The sequence below is a fragment of the Dipodomys merriami genome, unplaced genomic scaffold, assembly GCF_024711535.1.
Source record: "Dipodomys merriami isolate MVZ:Mamm:240054 unplaced genomic scaffold, mDipMer1.0.p SCAF_28, whole genome shotgun sequence".
Taxonomy (NCBI): Eukaryota; Metazoa; Chordata; class Mammalia; order Rodentia; family Heteromyidae; genus Dipodomys; species Dipodomys merriami.
The window spans coordinates 19192822-19214930 of NW_027204270.1; the positions used below are offsets into that span (position 1 = coordinate 19192822).

Sequence of the window (22109 nt, forward strand, 5' to 3'; positions counted from 1 at the left end):
TCACAAAATCCTGCTGAGGCGCAGAGGCCCCTGCTGCGCCCTGAACAGCCTGCAGAGAGGCTAGGGACCAGCAGCAGCTCTGGGCATCAGCTTTATTTTTCTCAGGAACGTCTGCCTGGGAACATGGATGTTCACATTTGGTAATGACATGTACCAATCTCTTCATTCACGAATGAGAGACCAGGCACTGGGTGTCAAAGGTCCTCCATTTCGTCTCCATTTCCTACTCCTTGCTGCATCCGGGGTGGGGTTTGTCCTTCCAGCCAATGGCTGCTGTCCCCAAGCTGGGACACAGGGGTGTGGGTCCTTCTTTGGGGCTAGAGAAGAGCTGCCAGCTCCCCTGTACAGTGGGGAGGGGCTGGGGCAGGTAACGGTGGGTGGTGGCATCTAGGGAGAGGCAGGGGCCCTGTCCAGCCCCGGGCAGCTGCGCACCTGCTCTCACTGACCAGGCAGGCTCACTTGGGGGCTGGTGGGTTGGTCAGGGTGGAAATCGCTTTCTTTAACTGCAACAGAGAATAAAAGGGTTGGGAGGAAGGATTCTGACTTTGGAGGCCCCCCTAGGGTGGATGTTGGGGTGGATGATAAGCCAGTGCCTCCCCATTGCATCATGGGGTCACTGAGCCCGGAGAGCAGAGGCTCCTAGGGGTCCCCAGACCCAGTGGTCACTCGGGTCCCAGCTGTGAGGTTCATCAGAGTCCTCAGAGGCTCTCACGCTTAGGTTGGGAGAAGTCCCCCCACCTCCTCTGCCTCACCCTCCCCGAGAATCCCATACCTCCACCCAGGTCACGGCGCCCACAGCTCTGCCCCGCGATGTCACATAGAGCAACTGCAGGTTCAACAGCTCAAACAGGTGGTGCGTCTGGAGGGTTCAGAGAACATTCTGGGCTCAGGGTCCCCCTGAGGCCCACTAACCCACCTCTCAGCCTGGACTCCCCCAATTCTAGGGAACTGGCCTGCAATGTGCAGAGTGACCACTAGGGGTGGCCAGAGTCCATGCAACAGCTGGGTGAGGCCCAGGGGCAGAAGATGCCATTATCCACCATTACCCACCACCATCATGGTGCCATCCCCTGGCAGTGAGGAGATAGGCCCAGGCCCAAGACCCCAGGCTGCTTGTGTCCCTGGCCCACATCGAGTGCCAGCTCTGCCCTGGGTGGTTGAGTCATTTGTTCAAGATCACACAGGGAGAATGTGGCAAACTTAAAATTGACCTCTGCCTACGTCTTCATGGGATGCTTGATTTTTATTTATTTATTATTATTATTTCTTGGTCTGTAGTGGGGCTTGAACCACGGTTCCATCTCAGTTTTTAGGTAGCTAATTGGAGATAAGAGTCTTACAGACTATGCTGCCTGGGCTGGCTTTAAACCATGATCCTCAGATCTCAGCCTCCTGAGCAGCTAGGATTACAGGCATGAGTCACCAGTGCCCAACTTCAGGAGATGATTTTAACCAGTGTCTCTGCACCTGAGTGCTGGTTCCTATTCAGGGAAGGAGTGCCCAGGGAAGGAGCTGCCAGGCCCATGCCCATGTAGATGAGGAAAACCAAGGGGGGAGCAGAGATCACTTGGCACAGGGGAGAAGCTGGAGCCTGACCCACCTACCGGCTTCCTCCCCCTCCTCTGGGGCCTTCTGCCTGCCTTCTCCCATCCTCCCCTTACCTGGTGCAGGGAGGTCTCTGGGGACAGCTGTAGGGTCACTGGCTCCATGGGACAGCCCCCAGCCAAGAGGTCCTGGAGACAGCACTGGGGATGGGGGAGGGACAGTGGGATTCCAGACCCTGTTCCCAGAATGTCATCTTATCTTCCCCTCCCAGCCCTGCCCACCACCCTACCCTGGCCCAGCCCCTCCCGGGCACTCACCCACTCACTTACCTGTTGGCCTGCCACCCAGCAAGCTGGCTCAGCATGGAGGGCCTGCACCAGCTGGGCCCTTCTCACGGTGCCCACCAGGATCTGAGACTCTAATATGGAGGGAGAATTCACATTAACTGAGCCCTTACTGTGTGCCAAGCATGATGCTAGGGGTGTTCTTGTGCCTCAGAGGAACCTTAAGCAGCCAGTGGTGTGGAGATCATCCAATCTATTGACTAGGCAACTGAGGCTCAGTGGGAGTGGGCGGGGCTAATTGTCATGGCCACACCCACTAAGCTGCCCAAGTGAATGTGTAGCCATTCAGAATGGCTGGTTATGGCTGACAGCAGGCCAAGAAGAAGCCCCATTTGCTAGGTCTTCAGGCAGGAAGAAGCTGGGACATTTGTATGATGCAGGCTGGTGTCAAGACTTGGCTTTCTCTATTTTCCCACAGAACATTTAACATCCAGTGAAGGAGCACACCCAGGAGGGCACCATATTCTAAGGTCCTCCTATGTGCCCAGTGCTTAGTAACCCTCACTCTAATGATGGTGGATCACAAGAGTTTGAGTAGCAAGTTTGATACTGATCCTTATGTGCAGTAACAAGAAAAAGCTTGGGAGCTGGGCTGGAGTGTGGCTCGAGGAAGAGTACTTGCCGAGCAAGCCCTTGGCTCTAGGTTCCATCCTCAGCACCACAAAGAAACCAATCAACTTGACAACCGGGCATTGAAATGCTTCCACCCTTACTGATAAACCAAGTTATTACTTGGATGAATAGTGAGAGCCTGTCCCCTGGCCAGTCTGATTGGGAATGCTTTGCTTACCGTGGCCCTTTGTTGGTAAAGCCAGTTCTGTTCTAGAATGAAGCCTTTTGGCAGGACTGGACATGTGCAATCCGTAGACAGGAACCTGGGGCTCATGGAGCCTGAGTGAAGATTCCACCACTTGTAAACTCATGTGACAGGTTCTATATGGTCACTAGGCTACGTGTAGGCCATGGAGAGTGGCCTCATATTTGTCTTGTAGGTTTCTCACTGCCAAAGGTGCCTGCCCAAGGCCTGGGGACCCAAATCCAGTCATGCTGTACCTTTCCAGAGTTCCCTTTGCCTCCAGTACCCAGAGAACTGTGGGCTGTGGGCTGTGGGCTGTGGGCTGCCAATAGCCCATGTCTCCCTGGCTCATGTTCTCTACTCTGATACTGTGCATGCAAAGCACGACAGGATGCCTGGTTAGACCTTTCCCCAAGATGTAACTGATGTGACCTGTGCGTGCGTGCGTGCGTGCGTGAGTGTGTGTGTGTCTGTGTGTGTGTGTGTGCGCACACACATGTTTGTGTGTGTCCACCACTTGAGCCAAAGCTTTACTTCACCTTTTTGGTGGATAATAAGAGAAGAGTCTCAAGGATTTTCCTGCCTGAGCTGGCTTCAGTGATCCTCAGATCTCAGCCTACTGAGTAGCTAGGATTGTAGGCATGAGCTACTGACGCCCTGCTTGACATGACTTTTTTAAAAAAAGTTTTAATTCTTGCTAGCCCTTGGGCTTGAACTCAGGGCCTGGGCACTGTCCCTGATCTTCTTTTGCACAGAGCTAACACTTTACCACTGGAGCCACTTCTGGCCTTTTCTGTTTTTGTGGTACTGAGGAAAGAAACCCAGGGCTTCACGCATGCTAGGCAAGCACTCTACCACTAAGCCACCTTCCCAGCCCCTGGATACGACTTTTAACAAGAGCCACAACCCATTGGTGGGGAGGGCACTCAGCTAGGGGATGCTCCAGGGACACTGAGGAAAGTGACCACTGAAAGGCCTAAGGAGGCTGACCACCCTTTCCTCACTCGCAGGAATGCCAGCCTCCTTTCCTAGAGCTCCAAGTGCCATTCACAGGGGGTCGTACAAGCCCCCTCTCCTCTCTCACTTGCACGCATCAGCCAATCTCCAGGGCATGGTTAATCTGTCCTTTCATGCATAAAGAACACAAAGCTCAGAGAGGAGAAGGGATTCAGGGCCACACAGCTGTTAAGCTGCACAGCCCAGATCCAGGTATAGAAACAACACTCTGCCCTGACACTCAGGCTCAGAGCAAGGCCAAGGGCATCCCGCCCCTCCCAGGCAGCCACCCCTTCCTGCCAGGCACCTGTGCTCTCCACCAAGGGATACTGGGCCTCATCTGTGGAGGTCACCACCTTGACCACCTGCTCCAGCGGGGTGTCCTTGGCCAGGGTGGTGATGGCACAGTTCATGAAGTGTCCCACCGTCGTGGGGTACGAGCTGGGGCAGACGGAGGCTCCATCAGGTCCTGGCTAGGGGTGTCAGCCCCCAGGTGAGGCAGGGCACATGGGGAGCCCTGCTGGCCCAGGACCTGAGGATCTCTCAAGCCAGGGTGGAGGCTGGGAGACTCCAGAGTGAGTGCCCACCTCATCCCACCCCCAAGGGAGGAATCTGGAGACCAGGTCTGATTCCTGGGCCCTAGACTGCAGTGGGCCCAGACCATCTCTGCTTGTAAGGATGGCAGAGCAGGAGCAGAGGGGGAGGGGAGCCCTGGCTGTGGTGTTCCATGTGACCTTGATCTATGAGACCTTGGGCAAGACCCAGGCCTGCCGCAATCCCAGCATCCTCACACAGCCATCAGGCCACTGGGAAGACTAGAGACCAGAGGGCAGCCATGATTCATCACTCCCATGCCCAGGTTCAAGGTCAGCCTCAGTGGTGATTTTGCCCCTCCCCACTCAGCCCACCCAGAGCACCCTCTCCCTTGTCAGCGAGCCTCAGCAGCCTGCGCACCCGATCTTGCGCCCCCGAATCCATGGCAGGTAAGGCAGTTTCTTGACAATGATGGTACCATCATAAAAGGAGGGCTGGCAGCTCTGAGCAATGGCATTGGCCACCAGCACGGCCATCAGCACAGGCAGGGCGTGCAAGATCTGGCCGGTCAGCTCAAAGGCCAGCAGCGCCGTGGAGATGGAGTGGGTCACCGCTCCAGAGAAGGCCGCAGCTCCTGGGGGGTGGGGGGGGCAGAGCCAGGGCAAAGTCGTTCAATCCAGGGGTCAGACTCTCCCAGGGGCAAGGTGGGCATGGCTTTTCCCAAGGCAGAGGACCCATGTTGGCCACTGCTGGACCTGCCTTGTACCTGGACTTGGGGAGAGGAGAGGGATAAAGGAGAGCATGTGGGATGGAGAAGACAGAGACTAGAGAAGTGAGGAGGCTGGGGTCAGGGAGGCCGCATGAAGGGAGGGGATCTGGACACTCAGTGACACCCCCTGTGCCCTCGCTAGCACCCTCTCTCCACTACAGCCCATCCCCAGGAGGTCTGCCCACCCAACCTAGCCCAGGGCACTTACCTGCCAGAGCATAGCCCCCAGGCATGATGGGATTGATGACACCTCCAGCCACGATGCCCTCAGGGAAGGCGAGAGACAGAGCCTCCCCCAAGAGGCGCCCAATAGCAGCTCCTGCCGCAGATGAATGACTGCCATCAGGGGCAGCCATGGTGACTGACCTGGCCCTCAGCCCTCTGTCCCTGGGGCCATGCTCAGCACCACCCTGGGAGGGCCGAGAAGGGCTGAGTGCCACTGCTCTCCTGCAATGCCCCCCTACTCCCCGACTCTCAGACTCTCAGTCCTCAGACTCACCATACACAAACAGGGGCAGAAAATACCCAGCAGGCACAGGGATGGTGGTGGCCAGAATGAGCATCCAGAACTGTGGGGAGACAGTGCTCACTGGAGGAAGTTAAAGGCCACAAGGGGGAAGGGTGGGGAGGGAGAGTGAGAAAAGAGTTGGGAGGGCCAAGAGAAAAGGGTGTCCATGCCTTGGTTCATCGCCATCTCTGGCATGGTAACAAGCCAGAAAAGGAACGTCACCCTAAGAAAGAGCTGGCCTTGGCTCTGCCCACACCTGGGGACCCACCTTCATAACCAGGAAGAAAGCTAGCGTCCCAAAGATGGTGAGCCGTGGGTGGTACCATTCCAACCACAGGTTCTGGGGATCAGGCTCGGCAGTCCAAGGTAGGGATGAGTTCTGGGTCATCCATGCCCACGAGTTGTTGTCAAATAGCGAATCCAAGAGCTGCTCCATGGACAGCTGGGCAGGGCCGGTGGGCCTTCAGTATGTCCTCACCATGTCTCCCAACCCAACCTCAGTGCCTACTCTGCCTCTCCCCACCTCCCCACCCCCCGGGGGGGCTGGGCAGGCTCTGGCCTCTCTGAGCTTAGTGCTCTTCTCTAGAAAAGCATGCGTAAGCATCTCTGTTGCATGGTATGGGGGTTAGTGAGGCAGTGCCACAAAGGGGAAAACACGGTGACCTTCTACCCCTCAGCCCTTACCCGGGAAGCCATGAAGTGACCCACGCCAGGTGGGTAGGTGATGGAAGCCAGAATCAGGGCAGCCAGGGCAGCGTACACAGGCTTGCTGTGGACAAAGGAGGTCCAGTGCCAGCCCCTCTCCTTCCCCCAAAACATGGAGAGAAATGGGCTACTCAGGAAGGGGCAGGCAGGGACTGAGGATGGGAGAGGAGGAAGGAGGGACCAGGGAAGACACCCCCTTCCCTCAGGGATAAGGCAGGTGAGGTGGGCCCAGGAGATTGGAGGTGATAGGAAGCTGGACTGATGAAAGTTGGGACAGAGACCAAGGACAGATCCATGCCAGCCCATGGAGGGGCTCTGCCTCTCTGGTCCAGGCAGAAAAGGCTAGAGAAAACCAAGGGCGTAGCTGGTGTTGGTGGCTCACACCTGTAATCCTAGCTGCTCAGGAGGCTGAGATCTGAGGATTGTGGTTCAAAGCCAGCCCCCACAGGAAAGTCCATGAGATTCTATCTCCAGTTAACCACCAGAAAACCAGAAGTGGTGCTGTGAATCAAAGTGCTAGATTATAGTACTAGCCTTAAACAAAAGAGCTCAGGGAGAGCAACCAGGCCTCTGAGTTCAATGCCCATGACAAGAAGGAAGGAAGGAAGGAAGGAAGGAAGGAAGGAAGGAAGGAAGGAAGGAAGGAAGGAAGGAAGGAAGGAAGGAAAGAAGGAAGGAAGGAAGGGGAGAGAAGTAGAGGGGAGAGGGAAGAGAGGAGAGGAAAAGAGAAGGGAGGGAGGGAGGGAGGGAATGAGAGAGAGAGAAAAAACCAAGGGCCTGTGGCATAGGAGTCAGGAGGAGAGGAAGCAGGGCTCAGTGAGGAGAGGGAACCCCAAGAAGAGAGGTTAAGAAGTTGGTGCACAATTGAAAGGCAAGGGCTTAGGGACTTGCAGGGGTCTTGGAGAGGGAATGGGGACTGTATAAGTGGGGAGGGGTTGGGGACCCATGGGAGGACAGGAGTTCAGTGGACTAGGGGTAATGGGCTTCCTGAGGGGCCCACCATGGCCCTGACCCACCTGGTGGCCAGCAGCTTGGAGGTGAAGCGGTTGGTAGTGACAAAGCCCAGGAAGGTTCGCTGGCAGAAGAGGTAAGCACAGCTCAGGACACCGCAAATGGCCCTGGGGACATGGACAGCTGAGTCCCTAGCCCCCTACCCCACCCCCAGCCCAGTCAGACTGGGAAGAGACCACAGGCAGGCTCTCAGGGCCTGAGACCCTGCTCACCCCAGTGCCACAAAGAAGAAAATCTCAGGCAGGTCAAAGGGCACATCCACAGGGAAGCTGGTCTTGTAGATGGAGGTGATGGTCTCTGGGGGAGGAGGGCAGTGGGGTCAGAGGTCAAGCCCTTCTCAACCACACTGTGTCCCAAAGGAAGAGGCAGGGCTGGAGGTGCAGTGTCGACCCCAAACCCCACAACCCAGCCTGCCATCATGCCATCCTGCCTTCCTGCCAGCTTTGCCCTCTACCCTCTTCCTCCCTCTCACTGCCTGGCACAGCTCAGCCCCTTCTGTCCTCTGGGAGATGCAGGGGGGAAGGGGTGAAAGAGAGAGGGGACAGGGGGAGGAGGAAGAGGAAGAAGGGGAATAGGGAGAGAAGGAGGAGGAGGAGGAAGAAGAGGAGAAGGAGGAGACGGGGAGAGGGAGGAGTGGGCAGGCCCAGGCAGCTGAGTCTCACCCTGCTCGCTGTTGAAGACTGCCAGGAGGCGGAAGGTGAAGGCCCCGCAGGTGGCAGCGAAGAAGCCCCTCCAATAATTCCAGACGGTAAAGTGAGAGGACATGACCTCGATGCTGAACAAGATGCCTGGGGGGACACGCAGCTCAGGCGGTGAACTGGCCGCCCAGGGCCGCACCAACAGCTGGTTTCCAAACCCATGTATGGGGTGGGGGGCGGGGATGAGCAACTGGACATCAGCCCACCCTGCAGAACAGCAGTGGGAACTGGAAGACACCCCCTCCCCCCACACCTATAAAGGAGTCACCTGATTGGTTCTGACAGCCCCATGGGAAGAAGCAGGGGAGGGATATAGGCAGTACTAAGGCTCAGGGCCTGGAGGAAGGGTCTCACCACTGAAGGGGGCTGCAAAGACCGTGGCAAAGCCCACTGCCGCTCCTGCCACCAGCATTTCATGTTGCTTGTTCTTGTTCTGGGGAATCAGGACCTGGGTTCAGAGCCACTCTCCCCACCCCCCACCATCCCTCCATGGAGGCCCTCCCTGAGCCCCTCACCTCAGACTCCCCGATGGTCCTGGTGCGCACCCGGCCCAGGTAGGCCGCAATCATCACACCCAGGTGCACGAAGGAGCCCTGTAGGGGTGAGGTGGGTGCAGGGCAGGTGACCTGTGCCCTGGAGAGGGGGGTTCTTGCTCCTTTTCCTCCTACTATTAATCCCTCCTCCTCCCTTCTACCCTCATCATCCTCCCATTCTTCTCTTTGTGCTTCCATGAAGGAAGCTGAAGGCCTAATGCATAGCAAGTATGCCTTTTCCACCCACGCTCCCTTCCCAGCCATCTCCAGGGGCACGTGACTGCTCACACTGGGGACCTGGCTGCACTAGCTCCCCAGGTGGGCCTGGCTGTGGTGGGGACAGGGAAGGCTGAGGAGGAGGTGGGGATGGGGTGAGGGGCCTCTCTCCTGCTCTTACCATTTTGCCTAGGAAGATGGTGCTGCCTGTGGCCAGTGTGCAGGAGAGCCCAGCCACCTTGGCTCCAAAGTTCTTGATATCCAGGTGGTTCTCCAAGATCACACCTGACAAGATGGCCTTCAGCTCCGGGATTCCAGATCCTTGGTGGCATGGGGAGGACAAGAGGGTCAAAGTCTAGATTAAATCTCCTCGCTCTCCGTCTCCCCACATCCACACTCTCAATGGAACTATCCTATCTTCTCTGAGTCTCATACCCTACAAGGAGGGGATTCTCGCTCCCTCTCTCTCCTTCATGTTCATTTTCTTTTCCATGTGTGTGTGTGTGTGTGTGTGTGTGTGTGTGCCAGTACTCACGTTTAAACTTTAGATTTTTATTTTTTGCCAGTCCTGGGACTTGAACTCGGCCTAAACACTGTCCCTGAGCTTCTTTTGCTCAAGGCTAGCACTCTACCACTTGAAACACAGAGCCACTTCTAGCTTTTTCTGCTTATGTACTACTGAGGAATTGAACCCAGAGCTTCATGTGTGCTAGGCAAAGACCCAGCCTGCCTTCCTGCCTTCCTGCCTGCCTGCCTTCCTGCTTTCCTGCCTTCCTTCCTGCCTGCCTGCCTGGCAGCTTCTGCCCTCTACCCTCCTCCTCCCTCTCCCTTCACCACTGATAGGTTTTTTGTTTGTTTATTTTTTGTCTTTTGTTTTTGTCTTTAGAGGTGAGGATCGAACTCAAGGTCTTATACTTGTAGGCAAATGCTCTTCCACTGAGCTAACTCTCCAGCACCAACATTTCATGTTTTTGCTGGCTAATAGGAGATAAGAGTCTCTCAGACTTTGCTGCCCAAGCTGGTTTTGAACTGGGATCCTCAGATCACAGTCTCCTGGGTAGCTAAGATTACAGGCATGAGCCATTGGCACCCGACAAAGGGAAGACTGCTGACCTCAGTTGGCAGGAGAGGAAGCTGAGGCGCAGGGTGGGCATGTGAACTGTCTGTGCCCTTCTCCCCCTCCTGGCCTGTGCTGGTGGCTAGCTGATCTAGCCAGTGCGCAACGCCAGGCCACCACAAGCCCCCTTCCTGGCACAAGTCACTGACTCTGGCTCTGCAGGGGACCGTGCCCAGGAGAGCAGACAGAGCCCATGAGAACCCAGGAGTCCACATCTGCCCTTCTCCCTTTGTGACCTGGGGGACGGACACCGCTCTCCAAGCAGGCATCCCTGGCTGGGAAACGGGGCTGGTGATTCCTGTGTCCCCCAGAAGCCCCACAGGCCCAGAGGACACTGCAGTGAAGACCTGCTGGCCAGAGAAAAGATGGCAGACTCACCTCCAGAGAAGGGCGTGATGCTTTGGGAGAAGCCAGAGGAGAAGGACAGGAGGGCCACTGGGTACACAGTCCAGGAGAGATACCGCAGCAGATGGCTGTCCCCGATCTCTCCATATAGCCACTTGTGAGCTGGGGAAGGCCGGGCATCAGGAGCCACCACAGGCTCTGCAGCTCCCCCCTCCCCCATGTACACCAGGACACAGGGGCCCCACGCCACCCAGTGTGTGTCAGACCCTCAGAATGAAGCGAGGGTCCCAGGACCATGTCCCAACTTGACTACTTCTGGCCTGAGTGACTATGGGCAAGTGACTCAACCTCTCTGAGCCTCAGTTTCCTCACTTGCCCAGTAGGCTGTGATGGGGACTCCTCACAGGTCCTAAAATCTACAGGAAGTTCTGTCCCTCAGTAGAGAACTGAATGTGACTGGGTGAGGAAAACCGCATAGGACAGTAGGTCCTCAGGATAGCAGCTGAGGGCACAGAGAAAGGGTCTCCAGCCCTTCCTGCCCATGCCTACTCTTCCAGGAAGGCCTCAGGGTGGAGCCCTCTGAAGGATGGGGGAAGCTTTGTGCCTGGGTTTTGGGAACCAGGAGGGAGAGAGAAGCGGCAGGGTGGGGTGAAGAGGGGCACAGAGCTCACACGGGGAAGGGCTCCTGGGACACCAGGCTCACCCCTCATTGTGCAGATGTGGCTGTGTCCCAGAGAGGGACACAATGCAAGGCAGGAGAGAAGCCAGCCCCAGCCCCAGGTGTGGTCAAGCAGAGTCGTCCCCCTCTCCTGCCCTGGCGACCATCGGGTGACCTGGTGACCATCCCAGAGAGCAGGAATCCCTGGTCCAGGGCGGGTGTGTGCCAGGCCGGCTTACCTCGCACCACGCGGCCGATGGCGAAGTTCATGGCATAGCTGATGAGGGCCATGAGCACCCCGAGGATGGCCAGGAAGTACCAGTCCTCATCCACGCGGAAGAGCTTCTCCTTCAGCCACTCCAGGCCGCCTGCCAGGGCATTGGGGGCACAGCCCAGGTGGAGGGATGCCGCGACAGCCCCTTCCCTGGAGGCCTGCTCAGACTCTGGGCCGGGACAGCTGGGCAGGGGCTTGAGTCTGACATCACCCCCACACCCTCTCTTGTCACTGTTGAAGGATGGTTGGTGGCACCCAGGGGCTGGGTGGGGTCAGCACCACAGCCCTGCTCAGCATCTCTGCAGAAGCTGTGGCTTCCCAGGGCCTGCAGGGCCATCTGTCCCCTGGGCCCCAGCAAGCCCTGGCCACTGTTTGTCAGCCCAGCCTGGAAGCTGGGGTCGGGGAGCCTCAGTACCTGGCAGCAGGCGGGGGGAGCTGGGGGGAGGCCTATACATTGGCTCTCTCTGGGGTCCCTGCCTGCTCTACCCCCAGGGAAAGGGACAGTCTGGTGTCAAGGTGAACAATGAGCTTCAAGTTTCAAAGAAGGAGCCAGGGGCAGAAGGGGCAGGTGGGGTGTGGTGGGGTGGGGTGGTGAGCCTGCCAGGCGCGGTGTCCCCAGAGTCTTCCATGGGGGGGGAGGGCCCCAGCTCTCACGTTGGATGCGTCCCCGGATGCGGGGACATGGGCCCCACAGCTCCTGCAGAGTCATGGGCTTCCCCGAGGAGCCCTCACGCAGCCCCACCAGCTCCTCCATGGGCTCTGTGAGGACGGGCAGCCGGACCGTGGGCGGGCTGCTCCAGTGCCAGCACTGCGTCCAGGCTCTGGAGCAGTCCACCTTGGGAAGAGAAGGAATGGCCCTGGCCATGAGTGCATGTGCACGTGTATGCATGTATGTGTGTATGCATGTATGTGTGCATGCATGTGTGTGTGTGTGTATGTATGTGATGTTAAAGGAGGGGACAGAGCCTCTGTCACTAGGAGGGTGGCTGTGTCCTCCAAGTGGGCTGGAAGCTTCTAGGTGTCCCTAGGGACCTCAGTGGAGGCCCTGGGCCCTCACCAAGCCCTCCCTTGCTGTGGCCCCTGCTGCCACCCTCTGGGACACTGAGCTGCTTCTCCTCAGAGCCTTTGCTGTGCCTCAGTGGCACATTCTCTGTGGACCCCTGGAGATGGCTCTGGTGTCCCCATGCCTATCCCTCAGGTCCAGAGGAGCGGAAATCCCCAGGCTCAGAAAGAGACCATCAAGGTGAAAATGGGGTGCCAGCTCCTGTCCCCTCCCTCCTCATGCCCTGTCTGCCCAGGCCCTGGCTTGTCCTGTCCGAGTCCGTGCTCCTACCCCTCACCTGTTGATCCGTTCCGCTGCAGCCCCAGCAGAGCCTGTGTTTGCAGTTCCTGAGCACCTGGACAGGTGTGCACACCACCCTCCAGCGCCTCCCCCTCCTCCAGTAGGGTTAAGGAAACCATTAAGAATGCCCTTGACAAACCAGCCAGAACTCCCCTGTACCGCTGAGCAGGCAGGCTGACACACACACACACACACACACACACACACACACACACACACACACACACACACACACACACACACAACACACACACACACACAACACACACACACACACACACACACACACCAGAGCTGCCCAGAAGGCAGCACCAACCACACTGCAGGTTCCTGGGGGCTCCTGGGAATCAGGCCTGGGAGGGAGAGGCGGGCACCCACAGACCAAGGCTGAGGCTCAGGGCTCTGAGTTCTCAGCTGGCCAGCGAAGGAGTTGAGAAACCACAGAAGTGGGGAGCAGGTGGACAGAGAGGAGAAAGCTCAGGGGCACAAGGGAGTGAGGCTGTAGCTGCACCCTGAGAGGCAGGAACTCTACTCTGACTTGCCCAGAGTTACTCTGAGTGCTCCTGGAGATCCACTTTGTCCTGTTCAAAAGAAATTGCAACATGGTGTGGTGAGGAGTTTTTGTTTTTTTGGCCCAAGATCTGTTTGGCTAGCTGGCATGGGAGGCACATGCCTGGAGGCCCAGCTACTCTGCAGGTGGGGGCAGAAGGACCACTTGAGCCCAGGAGTTCCAGGTCAGCCTCAGAAATGTATCAAGTCTTAGTCTCAACGACAAAAACCATGTCTCAGAGGCAAAGGGGTTGAGGCAGGATTCCACCCATGGTTTGCCTGACTCAAAGCGCCACGGTCCTGCTTTGAAAGTTGCATCTTGTTCCAGGCTGGGGAGGGAGAAAGGGGTGGTGGAGGCCTCCAGGGCCTGCTGAGGAACTTGGATTGAACTTGGTGTCTGTCCCCTTCAGTCCCAGCCAACTGCTTCTCAAACCACAGCTTCCCAGGGGCTGCTGCTCAGACTGGGGGCTTCTGGGTAAATGTCACAGATCTTCTCTCCCCCAGATCTGAGGATAGAAACACAGGCCTCCAGAGAGTTGGTGACATGTGTGTGTGCCAGCCAATCCCTGGAGCCCCCACAGCTGCCACTTAGTTTGTCTCCTCTGCCAGCTGCATTGGGGTAGCATCCTCATTTTGCAGATGATGAATGGAAAAGTTAGAGAGGTGCAGTCTCTCAGCCCAGGTCACACAGCAGAAACTGACCTCTCTGTCTTACACAGTGTAACTTCCCTCCACGGAAATCCTCCTGCTCCTGAGGCTTTAGCAAGGGGGACGGTTTGGGTAGGAAATGGAGAGTGTTAGTTTGATTCGACTTTCAGAAGGCTTGGGCAAGATATTTGGGACAGATCTCTTTTTTTCTTCCTGAAAGCCGCTTATGTTCAAACCTGGGGCCTTGTGCAGTCTCTGTTCAGAACCAAATCAGGTGTATAGTTCTGGAAGGGCGGGGCTGAGGCTTGCTTCTCTGACCGCAAGACCCTGACTCCCCCCCCCCCCCTTACTTTTGACCACAGGGATCTGTTGACTATGCAGTCACAGGTAATGGCTGCTTTGTTGATATCCCAAACTTGTCTCAGGTTTAGGCAACTGCCACCCGGGGCCACAGCTGTCCCTGAATGCCTGCACAACTCCCAGGTCCCATGACCACCAGGAAGCTCGAGGGGAGACAGACAGCAAGCCAGCCAGCCAGTGCCCAGGGCAAATTCCTCCCAAAGCCACAGTGCACCACCCCAGCCCTGAGTTCCCCCTCTTCCGCATCAAGCACCTGGCAGCCGGAGGAGGGCAGGGGAGGGCTGGGGAGGCAGGAACTGGTTTAAAAGCAGAGAAGCTCTGCCCACTCCTTCCCCACTCCGGATTGCAGTTTCCTCCTCCTTAGGAGAGCCTGAGGACAGGGCCCTGCCTCTGCCTCATTCATCCAAGGCTCCAGAAAAAGCTCTGACGTGGGTTTCTGGTCTGGTGAAGGGCTGGTTGAGGGGAACTGGATCCCAATTCTTCCCAAGACCCTGATCTGGATCCCAGGTTCCTGTAGCTCACACCTGTAATCCTAGCTACTGGGGAGTCTGAGATCTGAAGGATCAAAGTTCAAAGCCAGTCCGGGAAGGGAAAGTCCATGAGACATTTATTTCCAATTAACCACCAAAAAAAACCAGAAGTAGAGCTGTGACTCAAGTGGTAGAGTGCCTAGCAGCCTTGATTTTTAAAAAAAAGCGACCGAAGGGTGGCCAGGTCCAGTACTGGCACAAAAATAAATAAATAACTAAAATTTAAAAACCCTCAATCGAGGTCTTGGGGAGCTGTGTTTGTGGAGAGCCTCCCTATGTGTGATGCCTTCCTGGACTGAAATCCTTGTGACTCTTCTGGCATGCTGCACTCAGGGGAATGACCTCAATGATCTTTTGGGGTTCTATTGGTCTCCAAGCCAGAGGACTCAGTATTTGTGTGGATGACGCCTCGGGGATGGGGGGGGAGGCAGCGGGGGTGGGTAAGGGACTGTCATCCAGGAGCAGTGACTCAGGCCCTCAGCACCATGACAGCGTGTCTGCATTTAGCCACTGGCTCCCGGTTCCCTTGTGGGCAGATGGCTCCAGATGCCCCCCACGCCTGGCCCCACCACTTTCCATCTTACCTCTGTGCTGATGACTCCCCCCAGCCCTGCCAGCACACCCCTGGGGCATGGCAGATGACACAGACCTAGGCTCAAGCAAGTACTCCACTCTCCAGCCACCACCCTAGCCCTCAGCCACCCTATGGCTTGTCCTGCCCCCCACTACACCGTATGGGGAGCCCTCTGCCCAGAGATGCAGCTCCAGGCTGGCCTCCGCAAAAGCAAGAAGGAAGACACAGGCCCCATCTTTAGGAGCCCCAGTCTAATGGGGAGAAAGGTGACTCCATGTTCTAGGGAACTCCCAGTTGGATAGGGAAAGGAGACACCACAGAGAAATCTCAGAACACAGGAAGCACTGTCAGCCAGAGCTTCCGGTTCTCCACAGGCCCTGAGTGGACAGGAGTAACCAGAGGCCTCCGTGTAGTAATGGGAGCTTGCTGTTCTGAGGGCAGGAAGAGAGAGGCATCGCCCCACATTGCCACCAGCACAGACCAATAGCCAGCCTACCTCCCCAAAGGGCCTTCCCCCATCTTCTGACCCGCCCTGATGAAGTGTGACATCCAACATGGCTCTCATGAGTAGAGGAGTGGGTAGAGAGGGACTTCTTAGGGTCAACTTGGCTAAGCTGTCTCTACATGTAGGAAAAAAAATAAAAGTAAGGCTGGGTGCCCATAGCTTATGCCTGTAATCCTAGCTACTCAGGAGGCTGAGATCTGAGGATCTCGGTTCAAAGCCAGCCCGGCAGGAATGTCTGTGAGACTCATCTTCAATTAACCACCAGAAAACCAGAAGTGGCACTGTGGCTCCAGTGGCAGAGTGCTCGCCTTGAGCTGAAGAGCTGAGAAACAGCGCCCAGGCCCAGAGTTCAAGGCCCACAACTGACAAAAAGAAAAAAAAAAAGATAAGAAAAAGAAAAGTAAAAAAGGAGCTGTGTGATAGTGGCTCACACCTGTAATCCTAGTTACTCAGGAAGCTGAGATCTGAGGATTGTGGTTTAAAGTCATCTTGGGCAGGAAAGTCTGTGAGACTCATCTCCAATTACCCAGCAAAAAGCTGGAAGTGAAGTTGTAACCTAAGTGGTAAGGTGCTAGTCCTGAGCTACAAAGCTCAGGGACAGCACTCAGGCCCTGAGTGCAAGCCCCAGAACCAGCACACACCCCCAAAATAAATAAATTAAAAAGGGGTATTGGACTATGGTAGTACATGATTATAATCCCAGCTGCATGGAGATAGAGCAGGTGGATCATAAGTTCTAGGCCAGCCTGGGGAAAATTTGGCTAGTGAGACCAACTCACACCATCTTCCCCATCCCATCCCTACCCACAAGTTACGTTGTTAATTTTTTATATAATGTACATTAAATATAATAACTATTTGCTCACCCTTCCTCCTCCTTTCATGTGTCCCTCCTCTCTTTGTCCAATTCCCCCAGGTACATCTTTTTAAAATAAAAATATTAAATATACTCAGGCAAAAGAAAATACAGACAAAAAAAAGCTAAGGACATGGTTCAGGCAGTAAAGTACTTGTTTAGAATGATCAAGGTTCTGAGTTCAACTCCAATACTGTTAAGTTAAAAAAAAAAAAAAAAAAAACTAGGGGGCTGGGAAGGTGGCTTAGTGGTAGAGTGCTTGCCTAGCATGCATGAAGCCCTGGGCTCGATTCCTCAGGACCACAGAAAAAGCTGGAAGTGGCGCTGTGGCTCAAGTGGTAGAGTGCTAGCCTTGAGCAAAAAATGCAGCTCAAGGGTAGTGCCCAGTCCTGAGTTCAAGCCCCAGGACTAGCAAAAAAAAAAAAAAAGGCTTTGGGTCGGACATCTGGGTTCAAACCCCAGCTCTGACTCTTGCACAGGTCCTACCCCTCCCTTCCTGTGAGGTTAGCTTTTTCCAGTCTATAAAATGGGCTTCATACCTCCTTCCTGTGAACTGTATGGGAATCAGAAGGTGGGGTGCTGGAAAGCTTCATATAGGGAGCCAGTGCCCAGAGGTACCCCAGAAATCAGAGCTTGTACAATGCCTGTCTCTTTATAATTCCCCAACCAAAGTCCAGGGCCGGCTGGCAGCTCCTGGGAGCTTAAAGTCAAGCATACTGTGACTGGGAACAACCCCCCCCTAAATCTTTAAAGACAATCTCCAAATTATCTGCCCCCTCTTCTGAGTCTGGGCCTAGCCCCCACCCCCACCCCACCAGCAAGGAGGGGGCACAGATCCTGGAGACCCAGAATCCCTAGAGAGCCCCCAGGCTGGTGGGTGAAACATGGAGACATCAAAGTCCTCACAGAGGACCCTGAGTGGCCAGGCGACAGATTCACCCCCGACCCTGTGGTGTGCGGAGGTCCTTGGGGCTGGAATGCCAGGAGTGAGCTCAGCCCTCCGGCTCGGCCTGCCTTGTGTCTGACTATCAGCAACGCCACTTCTCCGGAGAAGATTTCCAGCCCCCTCTGGGCCATGAAGAGGCCTAAATTTAGCTAGGAGACAAGAGGCTGGCCCCAAGCCCAACGCCCGGCGGGCCTTATAAAGCGCTGGCAGCTAGGGCCCGGCACGCTACCCTGCGGGCTGTACCTACACATTTCTTCTCTCCAGTCCCTGCCCGCCTAGCCAGGGCCCCACACTGCCTGTGAATGAGCCACCGGACCTCCTCCTCCTTCCGAGCGGAGCGAAGCTTCCATTCCTCCTCCTCTTCCTCCTCTTCCTCGTCCTCTTCAGCCTCCAGAGCCCTCCCAGCCCAGGACCCACCCATGGAGAAGGCTTTAAGCTTGTTCTCTGAGGACTTCGGCAGTTTCATAAGGCCCCACTCGGAACCTCTGGCCTTCCCAGGCAAGTGCTGGGGCTCTGGGGGGAGGGGAGAGGCACAGGTGGGGATCTCTATTCCAGGGCACTCCTCTGCCGCCCCCCTCCCCCCTGCAAAGGCTGCAACTGTCCACTTGCCAGCAAGAGGTGTTGCATAGCCTGCCACGGGGCCGCCCAGAGGTAGTCGAGAAACAGCCCAGAGAGCCGGCAAGGACTGAGGGGTAGAGGCGCCCCCCAGCCTGCAGGCCCTGGTGGGGTTGCTGCAGAGTGAGCATATCCCTAGCAGGCTCCGGAGGGCAGCTGAGGGCAGGTGACCTGGGGGCCAGACCCATTTCCAGCACGGGTCAGACAGCTGGGTTCTGGCTGCATTCCCTGCCTGGTGCCTGGCTCACAGTGCCCTCTCTGCAGCCCGTCCTGGGGGGCCGGGCAACATCAAGACCCTGGGAGACGCCTATGAATTTGCAGTGGACGTGAGAGACTTCTCTCCCGAGGACATCATCGTCACCACCTCCAATAACCACATTGAGGTGCGGGCCGAGAAGGTGAGCGTGGTGCCACCCACCCCTGGGACCTGACTCCCAGCCTGGACACCTGCCTAAGCCAGCCCCTTGCCCTGGGCCTCCTGTCTTCCCTGGGTCCCTTCTCTATTCGAGGTCCCCCAGGTCAAACTGAAGGCCTTGGCCCCTGGATAATCAGGGGCTCCCCCATAGGCCCCTCTCTACCCACCAAGTTTCCAGATTTCATCTACTGAGGGGACCTTAGGTAGCTGAGGGTGGAGGGGCTGGAGGGAACACGTGAAGAGGGGACTGAACCATGAGAGTGGAAGATGAGGGATGTGGCCATGTTGGACTGAGGAGTAGGGGAGGGAGGAAAGGGGGTGCTCACCTGGGGGGACACTCCCTCATGCCGCACCTCCAGTCCTCTTCATCCCAAAGCCAAAGGCCCAGACCCTGTAGAGCCCCTTTCCCCACACTCCCATTGGACCCCTTACCTAGGCCTAAGCTCTAAGTCTGAGTCCCATCCTCCCACCCCCTCCACCGAGACCCCGAGGCCTCTGTCCTGGAGGAAGGCGTGGCTGTGTGACAGAGAAGCCACCTGTGTCTTAGGGGAGATCTGCCAAAGCCTCTTGGGTCCCCAGGGCCCAGCTTCCTGCCCTGCACTCCCTAAAAACCCTGCCGGGGCGCCAGGACCAGGGACTGGTGGTGGCACGTGCCAGCCTCGCCACCCTAGAGTGACTCAGCCAGCCAGACTGCAGCTGGACGCTATGTGCTGGCTGAGCTGTGGGGAGGGAGGAGGCCCTGGTGGCGGCAGAGTCTGGGAATCCAGGCAGGCAAACTGGCGTCACCCCCCCACCCCCCCCCCACCCCCCCACCCCTGCCTTCCACTGCTCAAGCAACCCCAGCTTCCTGGCCTCTGCTTCACAGCACAGAGTCCCCTGACCCCGAGACCCCGGGAGGTCCTCCCAGCGCCTCCGCAGCTCCCACATAGGCCTTGGCCCCTGGCTACCCCTAGCCCCTCTGCAGGGCCATGGACCCCTCTCTGGAATCAGGATGGGGGCTGTGGGTTTCCCAGGCAGCCTGCCCTGACCCCGCACCCCTTCCCCCAGCTGGCGGCTGATGGCACAGTCATGAACACCTTCGCTCACAAGTGCCAGTTGCCGGAGGACGTGGACCCCACCTCGGTGACCTCAGCCCTGCGGGAGGACGGGAGCCTCACCATCCGGGCCCGGCGGCACCCCCACACAGAGCACGTCCAGCAGGTCTTCCGGACAGAGATCAAAATCTGAGGGCCTCCCCTGCCCTGCCCTCCCTCCACCCCACCTCCTCCACAACTGGACTGCCAGCCACGGCTCCTGAACCCCTACATGACGGTCCCCCAGGACATCTCAGCTCAGGCTCCAGCCCCTTACACCCCCAGGCCCCAGGTGGGCCTGACCCCCCCCCACCAACTAGCACAGCCTATGGATCCCCTTGGCTCCCTCACGACCCCCAGGTTCCAGATATGGTCTCTGACAATTCAGATCCGAGGGGTTGGGGTGGAGACAGAGAGGTTCCCAAAGAAGGGTGGGGAAGGATGGTGGGGAGGGGGTGTGGCTGGGCAGAGGATCTGCAGGACAGACAGACAAATCCTATCTGTGGAGTCTCTGCAGGCCAGGGGCAAGGGGCACCGAGAACCAGGGACCCTAGGCTCAGTGGAGTGGGAGAGGTCAAAAGGGGAGGTGGCCTCACCAGAGGGCCCAGGAAGGCAGGAAGGAGGCAGACATCACAGCACTCTCCCTCTGCCACTCTCTAAGCCCCAAACCAGCTGGCAGGCTGCCCACCACTCCATGCCCGGGCCAGCCAGCTGTGCTGGGGCAGGGCTCCTGGTACCTGTACCCTAGATGGGGCTTTATGGTGTGAAACTGCTGCCTTCCTCTTCCTCTACCTGCCAGTGCCTGCGAGTGAGGCCAGGCGAAAGGCTGCCCCTGCTCTACCAGCACAGCCTGTACCCCTGGGGCTGCTCCCTCTGCAGACAGGATCCCCGCCACCCCCCCCAAATGGAACCAAGATATGCACAGCCCTTTGGGGAACTCCAGGTTGGAGCCCAGCTTCTTGCAACATTCTCTGGACACACACACACACACACACACACACACACACATACATACACACACACACCCCTCAAATACTCAACATTACCATTGGATGAAACCAAATTCAGAACATTCTAGAATCAGATTTAATGTCTCCCTTCTCCTCACTAGAACACCGAGTTTCTGAGCCACCCCACGCCCGGCTTTGCCCTGAGGGTCGGTTCTGAACCCCACCTGTCTTAGCTGGTCACAGTGCCCCCCTCCACCCTGGGTGCTCCCCTCCTTCTTCCCTCCTGGGGCCATGCACCTGCCCATGTCACCCACCCCTGCTGGGGAGGAGAGCTCAACCCCAGCCTCCTTCTGGCCCATCAGCCTTAAATCTGGGGGGCGCCAGCGGCCCCCCAATGACTCTGGCTTGTTCTCCATAGGGAGGAAGCAGGGCAGGGAAGGGGTGGCTCACAGTCCAGGGTCCTCAGGATAAATAGCTGAGCCGGCATCTGTGCCCTGGGGGCTGGTTGCTGTAGGGTGGCCCGACTCCTGAGCCTGGGAGCTGGGGGTGGGGGCAGGTGGGTGCCATGGGAGGTCGGGGCTCTATAATTGTACCCCCAATAAAGGACTGTATTGCAGACCTGAAGCGCACGCCAGCCTGCCGTTCTCGTGCCTGGGGTAGAGCTGGGGAACAAGGTAGACTGGCGTGAAAACTGAGGCCTAGTAATATGGGCGTCCTTTGGCCTCCAATGGCTCTGGGAACCCACCTGCTGCTGCAAGTGCTCCAGCACCTTCCAGAGAACCCTGCCCGCTTTGGTCCTTTCCTCTGTGTGTGTGTGTGGGGGGGTGAAGGTGCATATGCCTCTGTGTGTGTGTATGCACACGCGTGTGTGCACGTGTGCATATGCCACCACTGGGGCTTGAACTCAGGGCCAGAGTGCTGGCCCTTAGCTTTTTCACTCAAGGCTAGTGTTCTACCACTTGAGCCACTGCTCCACTTCTAGCTTTTTGGTGTTTAATTGGAGCTGTGTCTCAGGACTTTCGTGCCCTGGCTGGCTTCACAATGTGATCCTCAGATCTCAGCCTCCTGAGTAGTCAGGCGTGGTGTCTACTGTGCTTTTTTGTTTTGCTTTGTTTTTGTTCTGCAGTACAGGGTGTGGAACCCAGAGCCTTGCTAGGCAAGTGCTCCACCACTGAGCTTCATCCCAGCTCCTCAAATCCCTTCTTGAAGCCTTTCTGCTAGCATGGGGGCTCTAAGGTCCAGAGAGGCCCAGTAATTGGCTCAAAATCACACAGCTCCAGGCTCAGCCAGCTGGATCCAGGGTGAAGGAGCAGGGGCAAGGTGGAGTGCTGGCTGACTCAGGAAAGTTGGAGGGCTTTCCAACTGACCCCCACGGCCTCAGGCACTTGAAATCAGAGTGCCAGGCATTTCCCCCAGTGAAGCACGGCGCAGAGGGGTGCGGCCAGAGAGGTGGAGGGGAGGGCAGGGGTGCAGTATTTCCAGCCTGGGTGACTCACTCATTCCACTGGGCTATTTGCAGCCCCAACACTCATTCTGCGTGCTGAGCTTGGGAGGAGGAGTCGGAGTAGCCCCCCCCCCCGCCTTACCCCTCACCCAAGGTCAGGTTCACCTTGGCAGCCAGACCCCAGCAAAACCATTCCCAGGATGGGGGGGCAGTGGGAGGGGCTCAGCCCAGCAGCCTCCCCTAGGTAGAGGTG

At 57.2% G+C, this 22109-nt stretch overlaps 2 protein-coding genes across 3 annotated transcripts; one reads left to right on the top strand and one right to left on the bottom strand.

Moving 5' to 3' along the window:
• Positions 1-11: 11 nt before the first annotated feature.
• On the bottom strand, positions 12-12464 carry LOC138838402 (chloride channel protein ClC-Ka-like). Of its 2 annotated transcripts, XM_070037860.1 has the most exons (20): positions 12390-12464; positions 11704-11884; positions 11015-11143; positions 10151-10279; positions 8837-8976; positions 8422-8499; positions 8261-8339; positions 7871-7996; positions 7421-7505; positions 7214-7315; positions 6177-6261; positions 5761-5934; positions 5484-5553; positions 5193-5303; positions 4636-4849; positions 3989-4122; positions 1875-1963; positions 1662-1745; positions 773-859; positions 12-503 (listed from the first exon to the last, which is right to left on the bottom strand). In XM_070037860.1, exons 2-20 carry the CDS (start codon positions 11801-11803, stop codon positions 456-458), a joined length of 2064 nt encoding a protein of 687 aa, XP_069893961.1. In that variant the 5' UTR covers positions 11804-11884; positions 12390-12464; the 3' UTR covers positions 12-455. The 2 variants fall into 2 exon arrangements, with proteins under 2 accessions (XP_069893961.1, XP_069893962.1); XM_070037861.1 differs by lacking the exon at positions 5761-5934.
• A 5112-nt stretch (positions 12465-17576) lies between these two features.
• Positions 17577-21036, top strand: Hspb7 (heat shock protein family B (small) member 7). The gene is made up of 3 exons (XM_070037863.1): positions 17577-17857; positions 18239-18372; positions 19437-21036. The coding sequence occupies exons 1-3, from the start codon at positions 17662-17664 to the stop codon at positions 19614-19616; spliced, it is 510 nt and encodes a 169-aa protein (XP_069893964.1). The 5' UTR covers positions 17577-17661; the 3' UTR covers positions 19617-21036.
• The last annotated feature ends 1073 nt before the right edge of the window (positions 21037-22109 follow it).